The sequence below is a fragment of the Choloepus didactylus genome, chromosome 7 (genome assembly GCF_015220235.1).
Source record: "Choloepus didactylus isolate mChoDid1 chromosome 7, mChoDid1.pri, whole genome shotgun sequence".
In the NCBI taxonomy this organism is placed as follows: domain Eukaryota; kingdom Metazoa; phylum Chordata; class Mammalia; order Pilosa; family Megalonychidae; genus Choloepus; species Choloepus didactylus.
The window spans coordinates 41,526,930-41,547,732 of NC_051313.1; the positions used below are offsets into that span (position 1 = coordinate 41,526,930).

A 20,803-nucleotide genomic window follows, 5' to 3' on the forward strand; every position below is an offset into this window, starting at 1 on the left:
TAGTGTGTTCCAGATAAAGCTTTCCATAGGCCCTTCTGTAAGCTGGCTTCAAATCTCTCTTCTAAGGAACAATTTAGAAAACAATGCTTATATAATTGTAAAGATTCCGTTTACTGGTTTAAGCTTATATATACATATATTTAAGTTTTTCAGATCCAGCAGAAATTTTATTAATAAAAATCTAGTCCAACTACTCTTGTTTTACAGATGAAGACTCTGAAGCTCAGAAATATCAAGAGACTTACCAAAAGTTATACAGAAAAAGGAGAGCTCTGGTCATGGCTGCAATCTGTTATCATGCATAAAGTTCAAAATATAGGGCTGTCCTTTTTGCAGTGATGGAAAAGCCAATCCTCAAATTCATATGGAATGGCAAGGGGCCCCAAATAGCAAAAATAATTTAGAAAAACAAGAATAAACCTGGAAGTCTCATACCTCCCAATTTCAAAACTTACTAGAAAGTCACAATAATCAATACAGTGTGGTACTGGTATAGGAATAGACAAATAAGCCAATGGAGTAGAATTGAGAGTCCAGAAATAAACCCACACATCTATGGCCAGTTGACTTTTGACAAGGGTACGAAGTACATTCAATGGGGGAAAAACAGTCTTTTCAACAAATGGTTCCAGGAAAACTGGATAACCATACACAAAAGAATGAAACTGGACCCTTACCTCACACCATATACAAAAACTAACTGAAAATGTATCAATTACCTTAAAAATAAGAGCTAAAACCATAAAATCTTGGAAGAAAACACAGGGGAAAATCTTCAGACCTTGGATTAGACAATGATTTCTTAGATATGACACCAAAGCATGAACAATGAAAGAAAAAAAGATTAAATTGGGTTTCATCAAAATTAAAAACTTTTATACATCTAGGGACATTATCAAGAAAGTAAAAAGAGAACCTATAAAATGGGAGAAAATAGTTGCAAATCATATTTGGTAAGAGTTTAATATCCAAAATATATAAAGAACTTTTACAACTCAAAAACAAAAAAGACAAACCTTATTTTTTTAAAACTTGGCAAAGGACTTGAATAGACATTTCTCCAAAAAAGACATACAAAAGGACAACAAGCACTTGAAAAGATGCTCAATAGCACTAGTCATCAGAGAAAGGGATGGTTATTATTTTAAAAATAGAAAATAACAAATATTGGTGAGGATGTGGAGAAACTGGAATTCTTGTTCATTGCTGATGGAATTATAAAATGGTGTAGCTACTGTGGAAAATGGTTTGGTAGTTTTTCAAAAAGTTAAACATAGAATTACCATATGACGTGGCAATTCTTTTCCTAGGTATATACCCCAAAGAATAGAAAGCAGGGACTCGAACACACTTGCACACCAATGTTCATAGCAGCATTATTCACAATTGTCAAAGGGTGGAAACAACTCAAGTGTCCATCAAAGATGAGTGGAAAAACATACTGTGGTAGACACATACAATGGAATATTATTCAGCCATAAAAAGGAATGAAGTTCTGATACCCGCTGCAACATGAAAGAACCTTGAAAATATTATAAGTGAAATAAGCCAGACACAAAAGGAGAGATATTGTATGACTTCACTTAGATGAAATATGAAGAATAAGCAAATTTACAGAGATAGAAAGTAGATTAGAGGTTACCAAGGGCTGGGGGAAGAGGGAATGGGTAGTTATTGCTTAATGGGCACAGAGTTTATGTTCTGGGCGATGAAAAAGTTTTGGTAATGGATGGTAGCGATGAAGTCACAACACTGTAAATGTAACTAATGCCACTGAATTGATTACTTAAAAATAATTAAAATGGGCAGACCTAAGACGGTGGCATAGAGAGGAGTGGAAGCTAGGTAGTCCTACTGGAACAACTAATAAACAACCAGGAACAACTAGTAAATAATCCAGAATAACTGTGGGGGGACAAACGTGACCATCCACTCATCATACACTAACCTGAATTGGGAGGAATGCCTGAGATTGCACTATAAAATCTGTAAGTAAAAACTGCAGATCTAAGCCGGGAGCCCCCTCCCCCCACAGCTCGAGCTACAAAGCCTCCTGGTACTAGAGAGCAGTTCTCTATGAGCAAGTGAATACAGCTCAGCTGAGCTCCAACTGGGGTTTTAATTAAAACCCCAGATAGAAGCTACAAATCCCCAACAAGGAGACAAAGGCTTTGGGTGACGACTGACCTTGGGGAGCCAGAGGGTGGCCACGAAATGGCCCTGAAGGGGGCTTTCTGTCCCTGTTTTGGCTCAATGGAGAAAGCCTCAGCCATTTTCAGTTCCCAGTTCCCAGTGCTCTGACCCAGACAAGGGTGGAGATAGCAGCACAGGCAGAGAGAGTACATTCAAATGCTAATGACATCTCTCTAGGGGCTCCATCTTCCCTAAGAGGAAAATAGGTGGGGCCCGGCTCTACTACCCGCCTTCCATTAAGAACCAGACCTCAGAGCCTGGGGGAAAACAGCCACAGGCCACACCTCCTTACACCAGTCTGGACTTGCACGCTGACAGGTGCCACCTGCTGGGCAGAAAAGCACAGTGGCCTGAGGCCTCACAGGGTGTACCAATTTTCTAAGACACACCCTCAGGGAAACTGGATACTGAATAGCTCTTCCTTCTGGGACCAGAGCCTGTTTTGGTCTGGGAAAACTTGATTGGGGTAACCAAGGAAACCATGCCTAGACAAAAGAAAACTACAACCTACACTAAGAAAAATGAAGTTATGGCCCAGTCAAAGGAACAAACTTACACTTCAACTGAGATACAGGAATTTATACAACTAATACTAAGTCAATTCAAAAAGTTTAGGGAAGATACAGCAAAAGAAATGAACCGTATAATGAAAACACTGGGCATACTTTAGGTAGAAATTGAAAGTTCAAAAAACCAACTGGCAGAATCTATGGAAATGAAAGGCACGACACAAGAGATGAAAGATACAATAGAAACATACAACAGCAGATCTCCAGAGGCAGAAGAAAACACTCAGGAACTGGAGAACAAGGCACCTGAAAGCCTACACACAGAACACATAGAGAAAAGAAAGGAAAAATATGAGCAACGTCTCCGGGAACTTAAGGACAAAATGAAAAACAGGAATGTACGTATCATTGGTGTCCCAGAAGGAGAAGAGAAGGGAAAATGGGCAGAAGCAATAACAGGAAATAATCAATGAAAACTTCCCATCTCTTATGAAAGACATAAAATTATAGATCCAAGAAGCGCAGCGTACCCCAAACAGAATAGATCTGAAAAAGCCTATGCCAAGACACTTAATAATCAGATTATCAAACGTCAAAGATAAAGAGAGAATCCTGAAAGAAGCAAGAGAAAAGCGATCCATCACATACAAAGGAAACCTGATAAGACTATGTGCGGATTTCTCAATAGAAACCATGGAGGCAAGAAGGAAGTGGGGTGATATATTTAAGATACTGAAAGAGAAAAACCACCAACCAAGAAACCTATATCCAGCAAAAGTGTCCTTCAAATATGAGGGAGAGCTTAAAATATTCTCTGACAGACAGACAATGACAGAGTTCGAGAACAAGATACCTGCTCTACAGGAAACACTAAAGGAAGCACTGCAAACAGAAAGGAAAAGACAGGAGTGAGTGGTTTGGAAAACAATTTGTGGGAGATAGCAGCAAAAGCAATGTAAGTACACTGAACAAAGATGACTGTGAGTATGATTGAAAGAGGAAGGTTGGGACCATGTGGGACACCAGAACAAAAGATGAAGGATAAAGACTGAGACTGTAATTCAGGGTAACGTAGGGTGCTTAACCATTGTAATAAAAGGTACAAATATGTTTTTCAATGAGGTAGAACAAATGAATGTCAACATTGCAAGGTGTTAAAAATAGGGTATGACTGGGCAGAAAATACAATCAATGCAAACTAGAGACTATAATTAACAAACAATGTATTATGCTGCCTTTAATATAACAAAGGCAATACATCAAAGCTAAATGCATATGGAGAGGGGTGGGTAGGGGAAGGGTATGGAACACCTGGCACTGGTGATGTTGTCTGACTGTTTATTCTACTTTAGGGCAACGTATCTTTCCTTTTGTTGCTTCCTAGCCGTCAAGTTTTGTTTTTATTTCCTCTCTCTCTTTTTTTTTTTCTTTTTCTTTTGTCTCTCTACCTTCTTTGACTCTTCCTCCTTTGTGGAAGAAATGGAGATGTCCTTATATAGATAGTGGCAATGGTGCTGAATAGATAAATATGTGACTATACAGGGAACCAACGATTGTTTACTTAGGACAGAATGTATTGTGTGTGAACAAAACTGTCTTAAAAGAAATGGGTTGATGAAGAAAACTTGAGGGCACTATATTGAGTGGATTAAGACAGACGCATTAAGGCAAATATTGCAGGGTCTCACTGATATGAACTAATTATAACATGTAAACTCATAGACATGAAATATAAGTTACCAGGATATAGGATGAGGCTAAAGAATGTGGAGCGGTTGCTTATTATGAGCAGAATGTTCAACTAGGGTGAACTTAAACGTTTGGAAATGGACAGGGGTGATGGTAGCATGTTGTGAGAATAACTAACAGTGCTGAAAGGTGTGTGAAGGTGGTGGAAAGGGTAAGCTCAGAGTCACGTATGTCACCAGAAGGAAAGTTGGAGGTTAAAAGATGAGAATGTATAGAACAGTGAATCTTGTGGTGGACAATGTCTGTGATTAACTACATAAATATTAGAAATCTCTCTCATGAACTAGAACAAATGCATGACACTATAACCAGAAGTTAATAATAGAGAGGCATACAGGGAAAAAATAAATACCTATTGCAAACTATATACCACAGTTAGTAGTACTTTAGCATTCTTTCATCAACAGTAACTAATGTACTATACCAAAACTATGAATCAATAATGGAAGTGGGGTGGTTAGGGGTATGGGAGGATTTGAGTTTCCTCTTTTTGTCTTTATTTCTTTTCTGGAGTAAGGAAAATGTTCTAAAAATTGAAAAAAAAAAATAAACTATGGCAATGGATGCACAGCTGTATGATGGAACCATGGGCAATTGAGTGTACACTTTGGATCTTTGGATAGTTGTATAGTATGTGAACCATCTCAATAAAAAATATATATATTAAAAACTAGTTAAAATGGGAAATTTTGTATGTTACAAAAATATTTTGTTATAAAAATATTGTATGTTAGAAAAATATTTTAAATAAATAAATATATATGGCTGTGATGTATCCGAGGAGCTATTAATTTGTTTCAGTGTTTAGTGAAACAAACACTATTTGTGTTGTGTTAGTGTTTGAGTTGGGCTATCATTAAAAGTTAAATCTTTGAGGCTTTCTGACTATGAGACATAAAACATAATAAGGGTACAAAGACTAAGGAATTCAGGTTAAGGTTTTATTTCTAATTAATTTTTAATTTATGTTTTTTCTTTATTAGACATGTGGGTTTCTAGAACAATCATGCATAAAATACAGGATTCCTATATGCCACCCCATTATTAACACTTTGCACTGGTGTGGACATTTGTTACAACTGATGAAAGCACATTTTAATAATTCTACTATTAACTATAGTCTATGGTTTAACTTACGGTTCACTGTTTGTGTAGTATAGTTCCATAATTTTTTACCGTATATACAATTTAACATTCCTCTTTTAACCACATTCAGATATATATTTCAGTGCTGTTAATTATATTAACAAATCAGCTTAAGTTTTGGTTCTTGCATTTAAACAAGGTATAAAATGTGGGGCTAAGCAACTGGATCTGATAAGATGGCACCTCAAGAAAGCAAAAAGCCTTTCTCCTGGGAAGGCAAAAGAATGTTTGAGCTCTAAAGCCCATACTCGGTATCAACTGCTAATACCCTATACTTGGTGTTAAGGAGAAAAATGCTACTGCACTAACAGCTGTCATTTATTGTGCCCCCACTCTTTTTGGGAACCAATGAGTATTATAAAGAGGCTAATAACACAAGCTTTGTTTTGAGGCAGACAGGCTTGATTTCCAGTCCTGCCTCTGCCACTTACTAGCTTTAAAGATACTTAAAATCTCTAGACCTCAATTTGCTTATCTATAAAAATGGGGGAAATAATACTACCCAATTCACAGGGTTGTTGTGAGACTTAGAGAGATAACCTTTGTAAATGACCAGCACAGAGCAGGCACAAACACACTGTGAATATTAGTTATTATTAATAATAATGATAACTATTAGGTTACATATAAATGTTAAGCAGATGCCACAAATGTTTTTAGAATGAGACAAGTCATAGGAAAACAAACAAACATTCAAACAGAGGAAATGGTGCAGAGCACTTAAGAGTGTTACATACATTATTTGATGGAGTCTTCTTAAGTTGCCTATGTGGTAGGTCATCAGCCAGTGACTCAACAAGTATTTTGGGTGCATCTACCATGTGCGAATCATTGTTTGAGGCACTAGGAGTACAGTGGTAAGCAAGGAGCTTATATTCTCATAGGAAAGGTCAGACAAGAAGCATGAAACAAACAAATAAATATGTCCAAGTGGATAACTGCTGTGAAGAAGATTAGAAAGGGTTATAGGCGGGCTGCTTTAATTAGAATGGTCAGGTAAGACCTCTTTGGGGAGAGTGATTTTGAGATGAGTTTGGAACAATAAGGAAGCAGCTATGTGAAAATCTCAGGGAAGAATATTCAGAATAGAAAAAAAAACAGAATATGTAAAGATCCTAAATTTGGTACATTCAAAGAACAGAAATAAAGAAATGGATAATAATATGACCTATATTTTGTGGAAGAATGGGGTTTGAGAGAGGTTAGCATTTTGTATAAGGTAAATGGCAGAGGCATGGATTTGAAGGTCTAAAGTCTATGGCCTCACGGGAATGCTTTGTTACTTTCCCCAAAAGTTAGCAAAACAAATCTCAATCTGTTCTCAGATGCCAAATAATCCTGTTTTCCAATTAGTCTTCTAAAATGTACTTTTGAAAAGTTGCTTACCCTGGGAAGTTCTTCTGAATTCTATAACATCTTTTTACTTTATTTGTTGCAGCAAAAATAAGGCAGAAATTACGAAGAAAAAAACTCTGAATTATACACTATGAAACCGTATCACATTAAATAAGTTTAAATGGTAATTCTATTTCCTTAAGCTATAAATTCTTTAAGCTTTTAATATCATATAGGTATGTTATTAATTAAATATGGTGCCTTTAATAATGTTCATAACAAGGCTGGACAGAGTCTTCCTCAGGAATATAATCTCTTATCATGCTGCTCTTTTATGGGAAAATCATTAATTGCTGCATTTTTACTTACTGTAACTTTTCCTAATTAAGAAGCTTAAAAATGCTTAATAGTATTAAAGTTGAAAATCTGAGAAAAATGAAAGATCCGATTATAAAGCCTTAGAGAATGCCAAAAAATAACAGGATTACATAAAATAGCACTTTTCAGTTGACCTATAAAACACTTCAGAAATATTTCACTAATCTCAATCAAAGTGAAAGGCAAATACTATTTTACATAAAGATAATTTTTACAAGTACTATTTCTTGGGTTACTAATATATGCCAGATGTTAATCTAAGAATTTTATACATTATCTCAATTATCTTTACAATAGGTGATGTAGGTATTAACCTCCTTTTACAGATGAGAAAATTAAGCCTCTCTCATCACCCACATCTAAGCATAGTGAGGTTAAATAATTGGCCAAATTCAAACTGGAAGTATGTGTTGGTGTTGGGATTCAAAACCAAGATTCTGTATTTCTGAGGTCTATGTTCTTCTCACTATTTGAGGCTGCCCCTCTCCTGGTTATCTTCTTCATTCTATGATTAGTTTCAGACTACTTTTGGCTTTTTTCTTATCCTGCATCCTCTCCCTAGCCAATTTCATTTGCACCATGGTTATAATATAGTGTTAACATATTGGTAAAGAATAGGCTTTTTTTAGGGATGTGAGGATAAAATAAAATAATGTATGCAAAGCATTTAACAGAAATAATATCTTAATAGGTAAAGATGAAATGCCTTTGAAAGTTCTCTGACATTGTATTTTTCCAACATTCATTCATTCACTCAGCAATTCTTTTATTCATTCAACAAACATTTACTGAGTTCATGCAAAGTAACAGGCACTGTACTCAGAGCTGGAGAAATAATGATGAGCAAAAACAGGCACAGTGGCTGCTCTTGTGTGCTTAAGCTTTACTGGAGCAGATACACTTTAATCAAATTATCACATAGACAATTTTAAAACTGCATTTGTAACATATTAGCAAGTAAAGGTATATGGCACAATAAGGGTATATTTATTATAGGGGCATTTAATCAGATAGGAAGGTGTCTCTGAGAAGTGATATTTGAGCTAAGATCTGCAGGAAAGGAGCTAATGAGTTAAAAATTGAGGCTAGAATATTTAGAACAAAGAAAATAGTAACAAGGGTGCTTCATCCATACTTCTTTCCCCATTCTCTTTTGCTGGCTTTTGTATCCTTCATGCCACCAAAATTGCTCTCATCAATATCCCCATAGGCTGCCACTAAATGGAAGTTGCTAAATGTAGTGGTCAATTATCAATCTTTATCTCACTTGACCTAAAGCAGCATTTGACACAACTTATCACTCCTTTCTCCTTAATCACTTTCTTCATTTGGCTTCTACGGCACCATACTCCGTGGGGTTTCCTCCCTAGTCACCAGCCAATCTTTCAAAGCCACCTTTGCATATTACTCCAAATAGACATAAACTTCACAGAGTGCCTTCTTTGGTGGTCTCAAGTTATTCTTAGGCTTTAACTACTTAACTGAAACAGCGCTGAAAGCCAAAATTTTATCTCCACTTCAGATCTCTCTCCCACAGCTTCAGACTCATTTATCCAACTGCCTACTCCACATCTCTACTTGAATGTCTTATAACCATCTCAGACTTAACATGGCCAAAATTAAACTCCTATCCTGTCCCCACCCCTACCCCCGCCCATACATACACACAAATCTGCTTCATCTGCAAACTTTCTCATGATAGCAAATGGCAGTTTCTTCATTCTACTTAGGCTAAAAACCTTCTTTGACTCTCACATTTCACATCCAATCTGTTGGCAAAACCTGTTGGCATAGTGTCAAAATATGTCCAGGCCCTATCATCTCTCACCTGGATTATTACTTTAACTCCCTAACTAGTCTTTCTACTTGTACACTTGCTCTCCAATGGCCTATGCTCAATACAATTTAAAAAAGATATGATCCTTTTAAAAATGTCAGCTCTTGCCTTCATCTGTTCAAAACCCTCCAATAGCTTCCCGTATCAATCAAAAAAAACCAAAGGGCTTTCAATCACCTACATGATCTCTCTGACTTCATGCTGTTTTTATCCCCTGCACTCACTGCCCTCCAGCCAGAGTAAGCCTCCTTTCCCACATGTGCAGCCACGCTCCTGCCCACAGGCCTTGCACTTGAATGTTCTTCCCTCAGGAATCTTCATGGCTTACTCCCCCATCCCCTTCAGATCCCTTCAAATATCCCCTTCCTGATGAAGTCTTTTCTGACCACGTTATTTAAAAGTGAACCCTGCCCCCTCAACTTGGCACTCCCCATTCCCCATTCCAGTTTTATTTTCCTCCATTACGTTTATCTTCATTTGATTTATGAAATATTTTACCTATTTATTTATTATCTATCTCTCCTTAGTAGAATGCAAGCTCTATAACAAACAGTAGGGACTTCAATGTGTGCTCAGTGTTATATCATCGATGTCCTGTTATGCAGCTGGCACTCAACAAATACTTGTTGAATGAATGAATGAATGTGAGAACCAGTGACTAAAGAAAGGTCACTCTCTAGGGCTTAAGCACAGGTACAGAATTGGGAAGTGACATTAAATGAGGCTGGAGAGGTGGAAAAGGATCAGACAATGTTGGGCTTTACAGGCTATGCTAAGGAGTTTGGTCTTTAAGAGCAGTAGGATGCATTTTGGAAAGATCATTCTGGCTGCTATGCAGAGAACTAATGGAGTAGGCCCAGAGTGAATAATGACTACTGCAGTAGTCTTGACAAGAGATTTTGGCAGTTTAGAGTAAGACTGTACCAACGTAGACAGAGGGAAACAGATGGGTTTGGGTTTGAGAGATATTTAGGATGTAAGATTGACAAGATTTGGTAATAATTTGGCTATAGAGCTATCAGGAACACGAAAGAATCAAGGATGATGTTTAGCTTTCAAATTTTCACAAATAGATAGTAGTATCCTTTATTGAGATAGAACACTGGAAGAGAATCAGGCAACTTTGCATTTAGTTTTAGGCATATTGAGTTTGAGGTGCTTTTGCGATATCCAAGAAGAAATATCAAGGAGATAATTGGATATATGAAGGCTGAAAGACAAAGCTGGATGGAGCTGTACACTTGGGAGTCATCTGTAAATAGGTAGTGGTGAAGCCATGTGTATGAGTGAGATCATATTCAACTACAGAGTAAAAAGGGGACCTAGCCATTGTGGTTTGGGTAAAGGAGGATGAGCTCACAGAAAAACAAAATAAGGAATGGTCTTTTTTGTTTTTTAAATCACACTCATAAGAACAGTTATTTCCATTTTTATTTTGATTCAAACTAGTAGCATTAAAATGTAGCAAGGCTTGCCAGATTAGACCAATTCATGTATAAATATGTTTAAAGATAGATCACTTTTGGAAACTATCTGAAAAATTCATGGTACCAGTCTTTCTGCAGCTTCAAAGTATATCAATACATAAAAGCCATCCCTCCCAAAATTTACGGTTTTTGTCTTATTGCAGTTTCCTAAAAGTACCACATGGGGCTCACTCTGGGCCTCAGCATTTGCTGTTTGTTGCTTTGACCCCCAATTCCCTTGGGAAGAAGACTTCCCTGTCTTTTCAAGAGTGGGCTAGGTGACCTTATTAGGCACCCCAACAATAGCACTATCATATTATTACTGTAATTGTAGGTTTAACCATTGGTTTTCCTAGACAGGGACCGTCTTTTTCACTGTTGTATACTATGCCCAACAAGACTAAATTTTTAGGAACAAACATATTCTGCAATGTGAAAGAATTAAAATCTAGTCCGATTACCACTGATAACCCATCAAACCTCAACTTTTCTCAAAAAGAACGACTTTAAAAGCAAAGAGTAATTTGTAAACAAATACTTGTCTTAAGACCTGCATGAACTCAAATCGAAGAATACTGAGTATTCTTTTTCCTTTCAGTCTCATACAAAACGGATTTGACAATTCGCTTTTAACGTCCTGCTTGGACCAAATACAACACAGACTACCCCCAAGCAGAGGCAAACGAAGGCGCAACTGCACTGGGACCCCTAATCCATCCTGCGCGTGTGCACCTGCATGGGCCGAAACAGAAGCCGCAGCGCGGGCCAGAAGCACTCGTTCCCACAGCATTCCTCTGGCTTCCCAAACAAGGCTGCTCTCTCCGACCTCCAGGATCGCGACCCCCAAATCCGTGCCTCACCACATGCCGGAGTTTGGGCACCTAGACTAGTCCACTCATGTGATTGGGAAAAAATTCCCCGCATTGAGGGGAGCAGCCTATATGACTTCGTCTTCAAAATCCCAGAAGAAAAGGAAAGAAAGTCCAGTCAAATATAGCCAGGACAGTGCTCACCAAGCCGACGCTCAGTCAACCCGCACCTCCGCTAACGGCTGGTTTGCAGGCCGCCGCAGGCAACGTTGCGGTGGCCTTTGGGGCTTGTAGTTTCCGTCGGAAACAGAACGCTCCGGCACCATCAAAACTACATTTCCCAGAAGCCAATGCGGGAACGGCCTGCCTACTTAAATCTGGGGTTTGGGGTAACAAAGAGGCTGTCACTATTTTTAGGCTAGTCTTAAATTTAGCTTCAGGTTTTTCCTTTCTTTGCCGTGCTCGTCTTGTCGTTGACAAAATTTCAGCGTATTTCTACTACTCCTTACTTTTCTCTCCTCCTCCGCTCCAGGGACTCCAAATGCCTGGATACGGAAAACTATCCCCCAGGGGAGGATTAAGGCGCATACGCGCTCCTCGCTATTGCGCATGCGTAGCAGCCGGCGGCGGTTGGCAGCCGCGCGCGGACTCGGGGTCTGGAGGTAGCCTGCCGGAGGGCGGGGCTTTTTCCAATGGCTTTGCCTCCGCGGGTCTTGCCTGCCTGGGCGGGGAAGAGGGCGCAGGGGCAGGGGCGGCTCCTGGTTTGTTCCGGGCGGAGAAAGGGGAGGGGCTGGGGAGTGAGGACCCCATCTCCCCTCCCTGCTCCCGCCTCTGGGCCGATCCCCACCGATGGGGCTGGGCGATGGGGCTGGGCGATGGGGCTGGGCGAAGGGGCGGGCTGTGCGCCTGGGGCCCTGCAGTTCCACCAGCTCCGCGGCCGATCCCGGCGCTCGGGGTGTGCTCGGGCCGCCGTGTGCCCGTCTGGCTTGGCAGGCGGTGGGCGAGGACACAAGGATCGGAGAAGCAGCGGCATATTCCCGGGCATCCGGATCTGCGAGAAGGTGAGCGCTGTGTTCCAACGCCGCCGCCGCCGAGACAGCGGCTGCCGGAGGTTCCCGCCCCCTTGGGAGCGCCTGGGTTCCCAGCCGCGGAGGCCAGTGGGCCAGGATTCGGCAAGCGGTCCCAGCTGACATCAGTTGGCCTCCGAGGTGCAGGAGGAACTGCAGAGGGCCGGGACGCTCCCGAGATCGCGGTGACTGCATAGACAAAAAAAACCCGGAATGGCTGGACAGCTTTCACTGTTACCGGCCCTTTTGGGCAGAGCACGAATTTGACAGCTCCACAACGTGAGGATATCCGCTGACCCCGCGAGACAGAGGAGAACACTTCCCCGAGGCTTCGTGTCCAGCAAAGCCAGCGCTGTAAGGTTGCAACTTTCTAACTTTTTTTTTTCTCTCCAATCTCTGACCAGAAGACTGCCCCGTCGTGTAAAAGGAGAGAATTGAAAACATCAATGTAAGAGACAATTCTGGTTTCATATTCACTCAAACGTGTATTTTCATGACGACTCGAATTCTCTGATTTTATTATATTTCTCATTTGAAAAATACAAAGTGCTTTGAGGACATGGTGGAAGGCAATTGAAGACTGGAAAGGAAAAACTCCCAAATTGTCATGGCTGAAGGAGAGAACGAAGTGAGATGGGATGGTCTGTGCAGTCGAGACTCAAGTACTAGAGAGACAGCACTGGAAAACATTAGACAAATCATTTTGAGGAAAACCGAGTATCTTCGTTCTTTGAAAGAGACACCTTCTCGTCCATCAGATGAGCTTTCAAATGCTGTTTCGTTGGATGAGTTGAATAAGCTTCTTGCTCATCTGCTCATGCTTTCTATGAGGTGTCCCTTTAAAGATGTACGAGAGAAGAGTGAGCTTATTCTAAAGAGCGTCCAGGTAAGAAAGAGTATTTTAAGTACAACTGTCTGTCTAGTACAGTAAAATTTTTCTTGCAGTTTTTCACTTTATATTGCTTCTAATAGGTTGGCATATCATGAATTCATATTATGAACTCACTCTGTGTCTTGAATTTAGAGTGATCTGTAAAACACTGAATTTTGGGTTAAAATTGGACTAAAGAAAAAACAATTTTTAAATGTAAGTAAACAGGTATTCTCTTTCTAGAGAGTTTTAGGCAGCAACTGCATTCCTTCTGGAAAAATACAGTGAAAGTTACAGTTAATTGCAAGTAAAGACTTGCTTTTCCTTATAGTCACTTTTACTTGTTGTACACTGTTAGCTTTTCACATTGTTACAGTGTTCTATGTGGAAAGCTTTACATTTAAAAATCTTTAAAATTATAAAGGATATTAAATGTTTCCTTGTCTGCCTGTTCAAAATAATTGGTGAAACAAATTTTCTCTTGTTCTTAAAAGCAAAGCAAAAGAAAAAATCAGGGGTGTGTTCTCTAAATGTAAGTTTTCTTAAAAAAAAAAGATGAAATTATAAAGGCCTTTGTTATAAAAAAGCTGACATCTTCAAGTTAAAAAGTTGAACCCAGGTAGGATGTAGGAAAACACTTTTATGGTAAATAACTCAACCATCTTCTGTGTTTGCTTGAATTGTTTCTTTTCTTTTTCACATACCTATTTGAGTGCAGCGGATTAAAAATAATAAAGTTTTCTCTCTGTTTTATACATAATTTATTCTGTTTTGTGAGGAGGTTTATTATAAGGTTCTTTTTAGAGAAAGGTTGTTTTTAGAAATTAAGAATGTTCATTAACACTCTTTATGTATGTCTGTCAATCTATACATTATTCAATCCACATATGTTGCTCAAAGTCATAGTATGAGAAGTTTTTAAAATTTATGATTTACTTGGGTATATACATAACCTAAGACTGACAATTTTTCTGTACTATCTTGATCTTCGTTTAAAGCAGCAGAAAAATAATTCCATGAAATGAAGACTGTTTAAGAGCTTGGCATATTTCTTCTCAAGAACACTTTGAAAACAACCATTACAATTAATTTATCCAGTGTTAGCAGAGAGAAATTAATTTTCTAGATACCTGACGTTTACCCGCTCAAGCAAAAAAAGTTATCTATCTCTTAAATTTTATTGACCATAACAACCATTTTGTCCGTGATGGGTCATCATTATTATGCACATCAAGTACTGTTGTACAGGAGAGGGTGGAGTGTATAGAACTGTATGACACTACACCAACAGATACCCCCAATATGTTTTTTTGACTTTTTGTGTCCAATTTTTATAGTTTTTCTGTCCCTCCCTTTGTAGTCAGTACACTTCACTCGCTTTCTAAACCTTTCATTTTGCTGCTTATTTGTATTAGACTAGGAAACCAGATAACCAATTTTGTTGAAAGTTATATTGAAAATAAAAGTAAGCAAGCTCTAAGGGAGTACAGGGTAAAAGGACTGTGATATAATAATAAATAAATTAGTACTGGAGTCAGACAGACCTGGGTTCAAATTCTACTCTATTGATATACTCCATAACCTTGGGCAAATTATTTGCCCTCTCTTATCTTGGATTTCCACATGTATAAAAATAGAACTGTTGTGAGAATTAAATGAGATGTAAAGTGCCCCAGGAAATAGTGGATGCTCATCTCCCCTTTCTTAAGTGAAATACATGGACTATGTAATATATATTTCAAGACTCATCCATCCTTCTAAAGGATTCTAGAATCTCCTCTATTGTGATGGTTTCTCATAGCTTTATACTCTTTTTCATCTATGTGTTTTATTCCTGCCACATTTCTAACAGGTACTTTACATATATTGAGCTATAAACACAGGCTTATGTGCCTGTCTACTCACCTGGTTGTAAGTTATCAAGAGTATTGGCCGGGACCTGGAAGCTACTAAGTAAATATCTAGTGGATAGACATATTTGTATTGGGCTTCTCTCTGTAGCTCATCAGTCCGAATAGATGAAGTTACCAGATTAGTGAATTTCCACCTCTACATCATTAATTCATTCATTCAACAAGTGTTTATTGAACCTCTAGTGAATGTCAGTCTAAGAACTGAGGACCAGTGGTGAATAGTTTTCACATTTTGGTGAAGAAAGACCATAAAGAAATAAACAAATAAAAAATTTAATTTTAGATAATGAGGGATGGCTTTTCTGAGGAGATGACATTTAAGCAGACACTTGACAAGTGGATAAATAACATCCAGTTCTGCACAAATTGAGATTTGTGAGGGAGACATTCCGGACGTGGGGAACACAAAGTATGAAGCCTCAAGAGAGAGCAGATGAATTCTCGGAACTGAAAGTAATGCAATATGGTTGGAGCATATAGTCTGAGGGGATCGTGAATGTTTAAGAGCATATGCTCTGGAATCAGACAGACCTAGATTCAACTCCTGGCTCCAATACTTTATTAACTTTATGGCCTTGGACAGATCAGACAATCTCCCCTTGACTTAGTTGCCTCATCTGCAAAATGAAACAAAATGATTCCTGCCTCACAATATGCTGTGGGAATAAAATGTAATAATGTTTGTAAAATATAGCATAGTGGCTAGCACATAAGAAATGCTTAGTAAGCATTAGGTATTCTTACTGTTACTAGGCAGGAGTCCAATCCTAGAGGGTCTTGTAGGCCATGTTAAGGGTTTTGAACTTTATCCCAGGAACGATAGGAAGCCACTGAAAGGTTTTGAGCAATTGGATGACATGATCCATCATTCGAGAAGCAATGTGGAGAATAGATTTCAAGGGTCAAGAGTGGGTGTGCAACAACAGTTGGGAGGTTGTTCCATTTGAGGCATGAGGAAAACAGCAAGGATGGCTCTAAAGTTTCAGGCTTGGGCTACTTGCTGAGTAGTCCAGTCATTTCCTGAGACAGAATAGTGCCAGGAAATCCATTTAGATTTAAAAAAATAAAATAAAAATGATGAGTTCTGTTTTAGACATGTTGAGGTTAAGGTGCCTATGAAGCATCCAATTAGAAACAGCTCCTAAATGGATTTCTGTTCCTGCTCTACTGTGGTAGATCTGCCATTTTCTCTTACTTCTCCAGGCTTCACCCACCCTAACTTCATATCTGTCCTCCACATAGTTGCAGAGCCATTTATCAAAAATGAGTATCTGACCAAATTACTTGCTTGCTTAAAACCCTTTAGGATAGGCTAGAATCTCAACTTCTCAACTGAGAATGTCACATAATGCTCAGCATCAACTGGCTTCCACTTATCTCACCAGCCTCACTGCCCACCCTTCCCTGCCTCATTGTTCATACTCTAGCATCAGCCTCGCATCTGAAACCAAATATTAATTCAAAGGTCATGCTTCATAATGCTTTCCTGTATTCATTAGTAAAGCAGAAAAAGCTAAGCTGCATGTGCAATTCCTCCAGTGTTCCTGAAGGTCCTTAATTGCTACAGTTAGCTCAGAAGACTAGAGTCAGGAAGGGTGAGGCAATGGTAGGACAGATTTGACTTCAGATGACCAACCCTATCAAAAATTGTCGCACTGGGAAGTATCATCCTCTGTTTATACTCCTGCTTTCAGTTTGTTGGTTTCACATCAACATCATACTTAAATCTATTCAGCACGTTTTTGAGAACTACTTTGTGCTGGTTACTGTGCTTGGGACTCGAAGATTTGTTCTCCACTTTTGAGGAAGGTCTATTTTCATATAGGAAGCTTTATTTTTTTAATTTATATTTTTATTTTTTCATTGGAGAAGTTGTGGGTTTACAGAACAATCATGCATAAAATATAAGATTCCCATATACAACTCTATTAGTATCACCTTGCATTGATGTGGTACATATATTACAATTGATGAAGGAACATTTTTATGATTGTACTATTAACTATGGTCTATGGTTTAATTTAGGGTTCACTGTTTGGGTTGTACAGTTACATGAATTTATTTTTTAAAATGTTTATTCTAATACCATGTAATACAACCTAACATTTATTTTCCGTTTTAACCACATTCAAATATTTAATTCCGTGCTGTTAATTACATTCACAATATTATGCTACTATCACCACCATCCGTTACCAAAACGTTTCCATCATCCCAAATAGAAACTCTGTAAATTTTAAGCCTTAGCTCCCTATTCCCTATCTTTACCCTGTCCCCTGTAACCCATATAATCTATGATAACATAGATTCTGATTCTATAGGTTTTCTTACTCTGATTATTTCATGTCAGTGAGATCATACAATATTTGTCCTTTTGTGTCAGGCTTATTTCACTCAACATGGTATCTCCAAGGTTCACCCTGTCACGTGTAACAGAACTTCATTCCTTTTTATGGCTGAATGTTGCAAGATTTCTACAGCAGTTCCAGGCACTACATGCAGTTGTGACCGTCTGCAGCTAAGAGAATCATTTCTCTTTCCTTGTGTCTAGTTTATCAGGGAGGAAACACTTTTCTCAGAAACCCTCCTGTGGACTTCCTCTCAGTTTCCATTGGCTCTGTTTGTATGTCCTTTTCTAAGCCAGTCATTGCCCAGAAAATTGGGCATTTCTTTTTTTTTAAATTCAATTTTATTGAGATATATTCATATACCCTACAGTCATCCACAGTGTACAATCAGTTGTTCACAGTACCATCATATAGTTGTGCATTCGTCACCCCAATCTATTTTTGAACATTTTCATTACACAACAAAATAAATAAATAAATAAATAAATAAATAAATAAAAACAAGAATAAAAATACAAGTAAAGAACAACACCCAAAACATCCCGTCTCCCTATTATTCATTTAATTTTTGTTCTCATTTTTCTACTCATCTGTCCATACACTGGATAAAGGGATTGTAAGCCACAAGGTTTTCACAATTGCACAGTCACACCATGTCAGCTACATAGTTATACAATCATCTTCAGAAATCAAGGCTACTGGGTTGCAGTTCAGCAGTTTCAGGTATTTCCTTCTAGCTGTTCCGAAATTGGGCATTTCTATTCTTGGTTTGTACTAATCAACATTCAGCCCCTGAAGGCAGGGAGAACCCTCCCATGACTTGAACAAAGAATTTCTGTTGGCCAGGGAAAACAGGTAGGAAGGTTGTCAGGTCTAGTCAGAGGTTGTCATTAAAAGTGCACTTATAGCTAACTAGATAATATATCACTTTGGTCTAGTTATAATTTGTATTCCGTTATATTAGAAGCATACTTAATTGGTTTATAATGGGACTATAAAATGTAATTTATAGCAGATTAGGAACATTCCAAAAGCAGATTTGGTCTTCTTGTTTTGTTTTGATTTCTTTTTTTACTGCCATGTCTACTCAAGGCCAAAAGTTAAATTTAAGGTAGTGCATCTCAAACATTCACTACCAAACAGAGGTATTACAACAAATATGAGAGTCCTCTTTCAATATTTACGTTAAGCGTTTCTTTTCCTTATCCACTGTTTTCTGGATTTCCGTTTTTTATCGAGTCACTGAGAACTCAATCCCTTTCCCTCAGGAAGCATCCTGGCTTACTTCTCTTCCTCTCGTTCCTATCTTTAACCACTTTCTTTCCTTGCCTTTGAGCTCAGAGGAGAAAATTACTTCCTTTCAGGCTTTCCAGGCTTCTTTGGGAAGAGAATGTGAAGAAATCCAAGGCAATTTTTTTTTACTTTTTTTTTCCTAAATGGTTTGAAGACAAAATAAAGAGCCAATCTTTTTCTACCCACCTGCTAACAAATTTATACTATCTACCCTCAGTGTCCGCTTTGGAATACGTAAATGTATCTTATCCTCTTCCTTTGTTCTGACTCTTAAAAAAGATTGAACCTAACAAGGATTGCCCTTTTTAAAATTTTTTTAGATTTCAGATATTTTATTCCTGCTACAGTGCCACAAATGGTCTCAAGCATGGAAAAACAGACTACTTTAAAAGATATTTTTCTTTCATAGTTATTGTTTTGTTTATAAACAGGTAGTATTTTATATGAAGGTGGGTTGTTAAACGGTTGGCTATTAAATTCCAACTTAAGGTCATGGCTGTTTATAATATCATGGAGGACTCTCTCAAACAATTGTTTAGATTAATTAGAATTTTTTCATCTTTAGTATTTTGTTATTTTGTGCCCAATAGAAATGAGTTATATTATTTTCATTGGAGGCAGTATTTAGAAATTTGCAGGATAGCTTTTAATCACTTGAACAGTTAATAAATAAATAACTCAAAAAGCCAGTTTAGGATTTATTGAAATTTTGACCTGACAGAAAATAGCCATGGAATCTTTGGTATAAAAAAGGATTATTATAATCTAAAAGTTTGATAAAATAGAGCACTATTTAGGGTTATGTCCTAATTATAAAGAATTTTCATATTTAAAAATAGTCATTATGTAGTGGCCAATTATGATATTGTACCCTCTTTTTTAGGCATTATAGATACCCTGCAAAATTAGAAATGACAGCTTAATTTTAAAAACTATACACATGTACTGGAGGGCACGATACACATGGAAAAAATTTTGGAATTTGTAGACGGACTGGGGCTATCCTGTTAGAGGGGAGAAAGGCAGTGCTTAAAATGCCATAGAAGCCACCTTTGTTAAACGTCTGTGTGTTACTAGTACATTGTCACAGTTGGTGGCATACTTCTTGAGTAAATAGATAAAAACAAGTTTAAGTTTATAAGAAAAAAATTCATGTGAAATTTGGCAACACAAGAATTATCTGTCTTCTCATTCTCTAATATCTTTTATGTAGCTACTTACAGAAAAATCTAGATTGTGATATTATTATCTCAGAAACTGAGACACTTTTAGTTCCATATTTTATTTAAATTTTATCTAGTTTTTAATTGAAAAAGGAAAAGAAGGTTTTCATAGGCTTATAAGTTATTACTTTATTATAAAATTACCTTGAAGTAACTTTGACACCTAAACTTTTAAATCAAGAGGAAACAAAATGTTGTATTGCCCAAATCAATATATAATGAACATGTTCGTTTAGTGTTTTAACTTAATGCAACTTTAAATTGAGGAAGCTGATATATTTATGACTTAAAAAAATTAACCATATGACTAGCATAATTTGTCATTTCTGTGTGCAATATTCAATAAAGTCTAGTTAGAATCTTAGTTACTCCATTAAAAGTGAGCATTTACTGTTTTGATACTTCAGTATTTGACAAGTAGTGCACACTATTCTTTAAAGTTTACATGATTTCGTTTTCTAGCAAGTTGGCAGGTGTTAGCTATCTATAATTATAACTGAGTAATTTTTCAAATGCTATTCATAGCCTAAACACAGGCAAGAAATTCTTCCGATCATGTGATAAAGACCTAGCCTTGCAAAACAGAGGTGGAGTGATATGTTCAATGATACTGAAGGACATATTTAAGAGAAGCCTTTCAAAAGTAAAAAGTGAGTTAAATGATAA

General features: G+C 37.7%; 2 protein-coding genes across 11 annotated transcripts in view; one reads left to right on the top strand and one right to left on the bottom strand.

The window, feature by feature from the left end:
- Nucleotides 1-11,950, bottom strand: part of CEP57L1 (centrosomal protein 57 like 1) — a 78,060-nt gene extending 66,110 nt beyond the window's left edge. For 7 of the 10 annotated variants that reach the window (XM_037842299.1, XM_037842298.1, XM_037842297.1 and 4 more), the window contains exon 1: nt 11,627-11,713. The gene's annotated coding sequence lies outside the window, so the exon portion shown is untranslated. The other 3 variants (XM_037842291.1, XM_037842293.1, XM_037842292.1) reach the window with 3 other exon arrangements.
- Nucleotides 11,951-12,965: 1,015 nt separating this feature from the next.
- The window catches only part of SESN1 (sestrin 1), a 104,784-nt gene continuing 96,946 nt past the window's right edge, over nt 12,966-20,803 (top strand). The window contains exon 1 of the mRNA XM_037842395.1: nt 12,966-13,375. Within this exon, the coding sequence (XP_037698323.1) occupies nt 13,097-13,375 (279 nt within the window). The 5' untranslated portion in view covers nt 12,966-13,096. The remainder of the gene's footprint in view (nt 13,376-20,803) is intronic.